This window comes from Talpa occidentalis, unplaced genomic scaffold (assembly GCF_014898055.3).
Source record: "Talpa occidentalis isolate TD23 unplaced genomic scaffold, MPIMG_talOcc4v2.1 talOcc4.3, whole genome shotgun sequence".
In the NCBI taxonomy this organism is placed as follows: domain Eukaryota; kingdom Metazoa; phylum Chordata; class Mammalia; order Eulipotyphla; family Talpidae; genus Talpa; species Talpa occidentalis.
In genome coordinates this window covers 137636439-137646434 of record NW_023603184.1, presented here as the reverse complement: position 1 = coordinate 137646434, position 9996 = coordinate 137636439, and the positions used below count along the sequence as shown (strand labels likewise).

The following is a 9996-nucleotide window of genomic DNA, read 5'->3' as shown; positions in this document are numbered from 1 at the left end:
AGCAGGCACGACAGGAGAGGTCTGCCACGCCATGTGGGACCCTCGCCGGCCTGCCGGGATCGAACCGGTGCTGCAGAGGCTGCGGACAGCTTCACAGCGCGGCGCTCAACCACCTGCACCACCAGGGGAGGCCCTCTAAAAGCATATTAATGAATCTAAGTGCTAAGAGGAAAGGCAGTCAATACTTTTCATTCCTTTAACAAATATTCATTGAGTATCCACTATGTGCCAGGATTATTGTGGTGGAACAGAAGAGTCTATGCTCTTAAGGAACATCATTTTCATGGGAAGACAGCTTCTACACAAGCAAACCAGACAACTTCAGTTAGCAATAAGCACACAAAGAGAACAAAACAGGATAAAGGCACCCAAAGATTTGGGGAGGGGTGCACTGTTGAGTGAGCAGTCTCTAAGAAGGTGATGCTTGACCTGAGACCACATGACAGAGGGGTCTGGCAAGATCCGGAAGAGTGCTCTAGGCAGAGAGAATATTGAATGAAAAGCTTCAGAAGTAGAAGTGAGCGCCATGGATGCCAGGAAACAGGGGACAGCGCTTGCTGCAAGGCGAGATCATGGAGGTAACGTAGCCTTGGAAGGAGGGTGATTTTAGTGTAAGTGCACAGGAGGGTTCTGAGCAAGTATCATCGCCTGCTTTGTATTTGACGGGGTGATCGCAGCTGCTGTGTAGAGAAGACACCGTAGGCTTTAAAAGTAGAAGCAGGAAGCCGGATCTGCCAGTGTCCAAGAAGGAGGGGTTCTCAGAGAAACCTTAGGGCGTGCTGATGGAGTTGGGGCAGATCCACACACAGTCTGTCCTACTCCCGGCTCCTGCTCCTCCTTTGCTGGCAGGGCCATGATTTTGTTTCACTGATCACCGTTCCACTTGCTCAAGGAAGGTGGCCTTTCCTCAGACCCAGGGGCCAGCATGGATCAGTCTAAACCATTCATGGTAATTCCACTCCCTCCTTTTAGTGACTGGTTTAAAGAGAAGTGAACTAGGGTGCTTTCCGGGAAGGTTTTCTCCATGATAAAAAGAAATGGAGGAAACCTCCTTCCTTGCCACAGGACAGTGTCACATTTGGAGGAGAGATGCTGCCGTGGCTGCAACCATCTTGTGATCACAGAGACGTCACCAGCCCCGGGAGGCTGCCAGAGCCAAAAGCTGGAAATACCGGAGTTATTGGTGACATCATCAAATAAATCAACTGGAACCGCCCTGCGCTCAGATTTCTTGTGGGATAATAAATATCCTCGTTGTTTAAGCTGCTGTTAAGTTTTCCATTATTTGCAGCCAAAAATGTCCTAATGAAAGAGGGGGAGGGGAGTGAGAAGGAGGATCGTAGGGTGATGCTAGGCTTTCAGCTGAAGCGCTGGCTGGAAGGCGATATTGCTCACTCAGACTGAGACGCCTGGGACACAAGCGGCTTTGGCAGGGAGTGGGGTGAGGACAGAATGTTGGGAGCTCTGCTTTGGCTGCGTCACATCTGAGAGGTCTAGCAGGCTTTCAGCTGACGTTGTCCAGAAGGCGATGTGAACCTGAAGTTCAGAGGAGAGGTCCAAACAGAGACCTGGACTTGAGAGTCATCAGCACAGAGGTGATAGTTTCCCTTTTATTCTACCCTTTCTGTGGGAATGTGCTGTCACAAGAACTTCTTTTATTAAAGACATTGAAAAATACCCCCACAAGTAGCAATAACATAAAATCTCATAGGTGTATCACCTTGCACAATTGCTCCCCAAATAGGGTCCGGGGAACATTCTTTAGAGGTAAGCCAACAAAGAAGGAGTGGCCAGTACAAAAACCAACAGAGGTGTGTTAGCCAAGCCAACAAGAAAGTGTTTCAAGGGGGAAGGAAAGATAGATTGTGTCAAACACTGCTGAGACTCGAAAGATGAAGATAGAGAGGTGCCTTCGGCTTTGGCAGATGGAGATCAGTAAAGACATGGGCTAGATCATCTCAGCCGGGCATGTGATCCAAGCCTGTCTGCATGGTGGGGAGAAGAGACGGAGATATATACCTCTTTGGAAAGATATATACCTCTTTGCTATGGGAAGGGGTACAGCTGCCATATGCTCCAATCTGGAAAAATGCAAGGATGTGCACTACGGCTCAGCAACACCTCTCCCAGGTGGACTCAGTGGAGACATTTTAAATTCTGAGGTCCCCCCCAACCCCCACACTGCTCCATGGTGAAAGTGAGACTCTGGGAAGGGGCTAGAAAAGATGGAGCTAACAAGGAGTAATAGGAAGAGATCCACAGACAGAGTGGGCTGCTGGACCCCCAAGGAGGGAGACTCTGCGGGAAAAGTAAAGAAGTGTCTGGTACCATCTTCTAGATTCTGCACATGTATGCGAATACCTAAAAGTTTTCAGTCTGGTGGGGAGGGGCCTCCCTGGTGGCGCAGGGGTGAAAGTCAGTGCTATCAAGCTATCACCAGCCACTGCAGCTCGAGTTCATCCCCGGCGGCCAGGGAGCTGACCCACATGGCGCCGCAGACCTCTCCTGACTCATCCACTGCTCCCCTCAGCAGTGTGTTTTGGTGGATCTGCCTGTTCTGCTTCCCGCTCTCTCTGATGAGTCCTCTCACCTGCCCCCACCTCGCACCTCTGGCTTATATCCCAGTTCTTGTATGCATAAGTAAATAAATCTTTTTTTAAAAAATAAATAAATAGGGGCCTTCCCTGTGGTGCAAGGGGTTGGGACACAGCCTATGGAGCTGTCCACAGCCACTACAGCATGAGTTCAATCCCTGGCCCGCCAGAGAGCTAACTCACATGGCACAGCAGACCTCTCCTGTCTCGCCTGCTGCTCCCCTCAGCAGTGTATTTTGGTTTGTCCACATGTTCTGTTCCCCACTTTGTCTCTGGTGGATCCTCTGACCCCCCAGACCTCTGGCCTGTACCCAGTTCTTGTATGCCTAAATAAATAAATCTTAAATAAATAAATAAATGAATTAATGAAAGTTTTCAGTCTGGTGCACACCCACCAAGAGCTCATAGTCCTAGTTCAGGGGATCTATACATATAGACTGAGGAGATACATGCACAGTTACAGCCACAGTGCTCACATGAGTACACACACACACACACACATGCACACACAGTCAGAAGCAGAATCTGTATTCCACTAACAGTCTTGGGCATTTATTTCTCCCTGCACCTTTGTCGTCTTCATTTTCCCTGCCAGAGGGCCTACTCAGGGGTTATAAACCCCTTGCAATAAGGACCAAAGTAACATAAATGTGTAATGTGCGCTGAGCATATGATGATAAAAGGCAACAGACTCTGTTCAGTATCAGGGAGGCCCAGACAGCTCCATTTGTTGCCATATTGTTTTCTTTGCTACTCTAACAAACTGCTACATACTTAGTAGCCTTATAATGACACATTATAAATTTATTATGTGACAGTCTGACTGTAGAAAGCACACACAGCTGGATCATAAGGGGGAAAACACAAGCAGAATCCTGAAGAAAGAATCTATGCCTGTCTTCTCCCATAAGGGCTGGCACAGTGTACTCTTCCTCCAGAATGAAGATGGAGGAAAAATTCCCTGCAGTGTTTTTGCCTATGGAAGTCCATTAGGAAGTCAGCACATAAAGTTTTTACCGCTCATAAAGTCACCTCTGTCTAGCACAGACCAAAATTCCAGATTCCTATAAGAAAAGCAGGTATTCAACATAAATCGTACTGCCTACACACACGTCTCGGCACAATGGATCGCCCTGAAATAAATCTCAGCTGTGAGTGCACCTGTATGCAGAGGCCTTCTAGCTAATCTCCCCACATGCAGGTGATCCTGGAGATGCCCAACACAGAAACAATTCCTGATTTCCCCCCATATTCTAAATGCCATGGGGGTTAACATTCCAAGGACCAAACAAAAACATTTCTGAGAGGGAATGTGTCCGTCTATTTGCTAATCCTGGCTTAGAGTTCTACCTGACGTTGACTCCCATATCTGAAGTGAAACAGTCCATCTGATACACAATTAGCAAATGCTTACCAGTGCTAATAAGCACCATGCCAGGAACTAAGGACACAAAGATGAATAAGATACAGTTGTACCTTCACCAGGCTGCTATCTAGTAAGATGGACATATGCACACATAACTGCAGCATGGTGTGCTAGCCACAGGAAAACAATCCAACAGAATGTTCTAAGAACCCAGGTAGCTGCTTACATGGTGCTTGGCTGTGCGCGTACACATTCCTAAATTCATCTGGTCCTCAAAATCTGAAGTTGTCACCCCAGTTTTACAAGGGAAAAACTGAGCCTGAAAGTGAGAGAGGTTTTTGGATTTGTTTTATGAGACTTAGCTCAAATGTCTTTATTTTCATCCTGATCCAAGGGAAAAGGCCAGGAAGGGCTTCCAAATGGTCACATTCCGTAATCCCCAGGGACCGTGGAGCTCTGGGGAGACCAGGACCCCATTCCCAAAGCAGCCTCACTTTACACCTTTGCTGGTTTTCTTTTTTATGAATGGGCCATGTTCTCCCAACCAGATGGTAAGTTTATTGGGAAAATAGTTCTTTCATTATATTCCTTTCTGTACCTTGCCTAAGTAAGGTGCCAATTAGCTATTTTGTTGGTGAGCAGTTGCCATTGCTAGTTATTTTATCCTATTGTGTTGTATTGTCAGACAGCCCTGGTCCCAGAAAACACTGTGTGGGAGGAGAGGCAGGTGAATCCTTTCCAAGTGAACAGCCTAGGAGACAGGTTTCTCAAGGATGTGCCAATGGGCACATGAGGTACTCTTCCTGAAGAATTTCCCCAGTGAGGGGTGACAGCTAGAAAACACACATAAGGGAAAGCAAAAGATTGAAAAGCCTATTCTTACAGGAAATGGAAATGAAACATAGAAAGAAGGAATAGCCATTTTCTGCCAAGCCTTCCACCTGAGCCAGGGGTGTTGAGAGGCAGGTCACAGATTCTGAGCATGGCTTAGGGGCAGAAAAGGACTGGAAAGTCAAAATCAGCCTTGCCACCAGAATCTCCATGTTCTTTTCCCTCTTCAGAATCAGCAAACATTTTGATACTTCACAACAATGCTCTCAGTGTGGAATCATTGTCTCCTTTTGGCCCAGGAAAATGCCAAGGACTTGCTGAAGTTATGTCACTTGCCCAAGATCACACAGGGTTATCAAGATGCGAGACCTGAGGGCTGCAGTCCAGAGCTCCAACAATTCTGGCAACAGGAAAGCGGGCAGATGGCAATTGCGAGGGCTGGCTAATAGTGACGGTGACGATGAGGGACCACGAGCGGCGGCAGATTCCCTGGGTCAGCCCTTGCAGTCAGCCTGAGGGGCTCGGTATTGCGGTGGAGCCTGAGGGCTCGACACCCTGAGGCTCAGACCGCGCACGGGTGTTGGCCAAGGCCAGCCTTCCCGGCCGGGGACCAGCCGGCCGCCTACCGCGGCAAGGGTTCCCGGGAGACCAGCCGGATCCAGGCAGCCGGCCAGAGCCTCCAGGGGCAGGTTGGGGGCGGGGGGAGTGCGGGTGAAGGCACACTGCAGCCACCTGGAAAGGACAACCTCTACAGTAACCCGCTTAAATGGAATGGCTGAGAGACAGGTGGCCCCGTGACGCAGGTGCAGGTGAGACGGGCCCTCCGTCCCTGCGTCGGAGCTCGGAAGTCCACAGTGTGGGTTCAAACCCGTGAGCGAATTGTTAAAGCCCCACTTTCTCCTTGTAACTCAAATCAGAAACAGGTGAGGGAACCCAGCGCGGCTGAGGCGGGGCCCCACCTGGGCCCTGGCCGGGGACGCCCCGCCCACGAGGGGCGTGGCTACCGGGCTTCTCGGCCCCGAGTGGCCCAGCCCGAGCGCGGTGGCCCCGCCCCCTGCATATAAGAGCGGTGCGGCAGCGGCGCTAGCGCAGTTCTCACCGAGACCCGTCACCCGGACTCTACGTGAGACGCACCTCTGGCCTCACCATGGTGAGTGCGGCCCCTCCGGGACCACGGCGTCTCCGAATTTGCCCCTCTCCTTCCGGGACCTTCCCTCCTGGGATGCGCGGGGCTCCCCACCCGGCTCTCTAGGACCCCAGGAGGTGCTAGAGGGGTGCACCGCCCCCGCCCCCACCCCCCGGGTGACTTTGGCCAAGGCTTGTTCTGCACTTTTGGAGACTGGGGATGGGGTGGAGCGGAGCGGGATGCCTCCCTGGCAGACAGGCGTCCTCCTGAAAATCCCCTCCTGCTCCCCCAAGCGTTTGCACCCTAACCTTCCCTCGGGGAGTCACGCGGTCGCGCTCCCAGCCCTTTGCGCCGACGAGGGGAGACCCGCTGGGCTGCCCCGCTGCTCGGCCCCTCCCCCAGCCCCGCTCCCTGCAGCCGACCGAACTCTTGCTGGGCACTAGGAGCGGGAAGGGGGTCCGATTACTTGGTCCAGCATCCCCTTTTCTTCCGACTACAGGGGCATCCCTTCTACCCACACCCCCTCCCCCCCGTGACTCAGCACCCCGCTTCTGAGCCGGGAGGGATGGCGGGAAACCGGCCCCTCTGCCACCGGAGCCCGGGTCCGCGGATGGGCAGAGACAGCTGGCGTGGAGCAAGAGCATGGGGCCGAGGCCAGGTTGGGGGGAGGGAGAGAGGTGTGTGTAGGGGGTGATATTTATAGCCCAGAAACGGGGGCCGAAATCCAATCCTGGCTTTCGACTGGGATGTAACTGGAACGAGTCTAGGAGGGAGGAGAATGTGGGGCCTGGGTGCAGGATTGCGCTCACCCTACCCCCGGCAAGGCAGGTTACCTCTAGGGCCTCACCGCAGGTTCCGCTTCCTTTTCTGGGTATTTGGAAAGTCACCCCGCCATTTCAGTGTTGAAAAGCGAAGCCCCGCCCGCCCTGTGCCGCACCGCTTTTATCTCAGGCTGTCAGGAATGAGCCTAAGGCAGCGAGTGCCCCAGTGCCCGCAACCCTTATTGCCCGCGCGGGTCTGCCCTTAATGCTATTTCCGTGAGGGCTGACATGGTGCTGAAGACTCCCAGGGTGCGGGGGTGGAGGTGGGGAGAGGAGCCAGATGGGACTGATCCCCAGAGCCAGATGGTATTTAAAGGTGGGGGAGAGGGCATCCTGATGGCCGGTGTGGTCAGTTAATGTCAGGTTAGAAGGCTGAGCTCTCTTTGCAGCCCACAGGAAGGAAAGGGGGAGAAATTCTAGTTGTTCATCCTCAAAGCAAAGAGTTAATCACGTGGGGAGCCCCTAGCTATAAATGTACAGCTTCAAACCTTCTGTGCTTTCTTAGGCGCTTCAGAAGCTGGGTCTGTGGGTGTAGGGATCCAGAACAGCTGTAAAGTCTCTTGTCCTTGTCTGGGTGACTGCAGTGTCTGTCTCTCTCATATGCGTTTGCCCTCTCTGTCCTCCTGAGTGGCCTATGAATGGCAGAGTCATGTAGAGCCACAACTTTTATTGACAAGTTGAGAGGTAGACTACTACTGAGAGGTAGACTAAGGGGTTGGCCTGCCCTACTGTTTCCTTCCATGGAAGTTGGGAAGCTCTATGCAGGGGAGTCAGCAGGCTACCAGCCTCTTCCGAACCTCTGCCCAGCCCCAAGCCTCTGCTTTTGCCTACTGAGTCATCTGAGCTGGAAGGTGATAGCATGGGAGAGAGGTCATGAGGTGAGGATTCATGGCATGGGACTTATGCTGTGCCCCCTCTCTTTGTCCCTTAGCGTGAATGCATCTCAGTCCACGTTGGGCAGGCAGGTGTCCAGATGGGCAATGCCTGCTGGGAGCTTTACTGCCTGGAACACGGGATTCAGCCTGATGGACAGATGCCCAGTGACAAGACCATTGGGGGAGGGGACGACTCCTTCACCACCTTCTTCTGTGAAACTGGCGCTGGAAAGCATGTGCCCCGGGCAGTGTTTGTGGATCTGGAGCCCACTGTGATCGGTAAGAGGAACTGGAAGTAGAATTGAGAGGAGCAGAGAGTGATTCTAAACTTCCCTGGAGAAAGGGTGTCTTTAGGCCTGGTTGTCCTGACCCTGAAAACTCCTAAGCTAAAGGAGGCAACCTGGCTGTCCTGACCCCAAAAACTCCTAAGCTAAAGGAGGCAAGTGGATCGCATGCTGGGCTGGGCAGCAGGCCTGGGTTTCTCCCACACACTGGTATCTCAGCCTGGCAGAAGGATGAGCACTTCCAAACATCTGACCGCAGCTACCAAGCTGGAGGAGGGAGGTCCCTGGTAAGCCTGCCTTGTGGTTTGTCCCCTAACAATGTGGTTTATGCCCTTCCAGATGAGATCCGAAATGGCCCCTACCGGCAGCTCTTCCACCCAGAGCAGCTCATCACTGGGAAAGAGGATGCAGCTAACAACTATGCCCGTGGTCATTATACCATTGGCAAAGAGATCATTGACCCAGTACTGGACCGGATCCGCAAGCTGGTGAGGGGGAGGCATGGGAGGGAGTTTTTGAGCTGAGGCTAATGGTTGGGAATTTTTTTTCCAGATCTGTTTCAGGTGTTGATCATTAATGGTACATATTCCAGAGTGCGCGGCTACCATGCCATGCTCATTAATCATTCCCCGTCTCCTGAGATATTTCAGTCTTTTGTAGAACCAGCAGAGTTACTCGGGCCCTTCCCGTACCTACATTGTTCTTTCTCTCTTGCCTTTCAGTCTGATCAGTGCACAGGACTGCAGGGCTTCCTGGTCTTCCACAGCTTTGGAGGGGGCACCGGCTCTGGCTTCACCTCCCTCCTCATGGAGAGGCTCTCTGTTGACTATGGCAAGAAATCCAAGCTGGAGTTCTCCATCTACCCAGCCCCCCAGGTGTCCACAGCCGTGGTGGAGCCCTACAACTCCATCCTGACCACGCACACCACCCTGGAGCACTCAGACTGTGCCTTCATGGTGGACAATGAAGCCATCTATGACATCTGCCGCCGCAATCTGGACATCGAGCGCCCAACCTACACCAACCTCAACCGCCTCATCAGCCAAATTGTCTCCTCCATCACAGCTTCCCTGCGCTTCGATGGGGCCCTCAATGTGGACCTGACTGAGTTCCAGACAAACCTGGTGCCCTACCCCCGCATCCACTTCCCCCTGGCCACCTATGCCCCAGTCATTTCTGCAGAGAAGGCCTATCATGAGCAGCTGTCAGTAGCAGAGATCACCAATGCCTGCTTCGAGCCCGCCAACCAGATGGTGAAGTGTGACCCCCGCCATGGCAAGTACATGGCCTGCTGCCTGCTGTACCGTGGAGACGTGGTGCCCAAGGATGTCAATGCTGCCATTGCTGCCATTAAGACCAAGCGTAGTATTCAATTCGTGGACTGGTGCCCCACAGGTTTCAAAGTTGGTATCAACTACCAGCCACCCACTGTGGTGCCCGGGGGTGACCTGGCCAAGGTGCAGCGAGCCGTGTGCATGCTGAGCAACACGACTGCCATCGCCGAGGCCTGGGCCCGCCTGGACCACAAGTTCGACCTGATGTACGCCAAGAGGGCGTTTGTGCACTGGTACGTGGGTGAGGGCATGGAGGAGGGTGAGTTCTCCGAGGCCCGGGAGGATATGGCTGCCCTGGAGAAGGATTATGAGGAAGTAGGCATCGACTCCTATGAGGATGAGGATGAAGGAGAAGAATAGAACAGCTGCCTGGAGCCCACTCACAATGTTTATTGCAAAATTCTTTCGAAATAAACAGTCTCCTTGCACGGTTTCTTGTCCCCTCTGTGAGTGCTTGAGCTTTTGCTGCCTTCTTTGTGCTGCTGCTGCTGCTTCTGCTTCTGCTGCTGCCCTATTTGCTGCTCATGACCCTTTTTCTACCATGGCTGAAGTTGGGACCTGCCAAGGGGCCTTGCCAGGCCAGAAAACATGACCCCAGGGACTTTGATGTACAGCCTTGGCAGGGGTGAGGGGTGCACCCAGGATAGTGAGGAAATGAGAACGGAACCCTGGACTTGTCTATCCAACCACAAGTTGTTGAAAGGTACAAGTCTTTACTTCCTCTCCAAGTAGGCATTTAAGTTCAGCAATTTCGTATTTGGGAGT

At 52.6% G+C, this 9996-nt stretch overlaps 1 protein-coding gene across 1 annotated transcript; it reads left to right on the top strand.

The window, feature by feature from the left end:
- Positions 1-5895: 5895 nt before the first annotated feature.
- LOC119256233 (tubulin alpha-4A chain) lies at positions 5896-9664 on the top strand. The gene is made up of 4 exons (XM_037524102.1): positions 5896-5941; positions 7670-7892; positions 8237-8385; positions 8620-9664. The coding sequence occupies exons 1-4, from the start codon at positions 5939-5941 to the stop codon at positions 9589-9591; spliced, it is 1347 nt and encodes a 448-aa protein (XP_037379999.1). The 5' UTR covers positions 5896-5938; the 3' UTR covers positions 9592-9664.
- Positions 9665-9996: the final 332 nt, after the last annotated feature.

Bases quoted from the DNA above. Each gene is read 5' to 3' on its own strand.
- LOC119256233 (XM_037524102.1), top strand. The intron at 7,893-8,236 runs GTAAGAGGAACT...ATGCCCTTCCAG, and splicing joins TCTGGAGCCCACTGTGATCG to ATGAGATCCGAAATGGCCCC. The intron at 8,386-8,619 runs GTGAGGGGGAGG...CTTGCCTTTCAG, and splicing joins TGGACCGGATCCGCAAGCTG to TCTGATCAGTGCACAGGACT.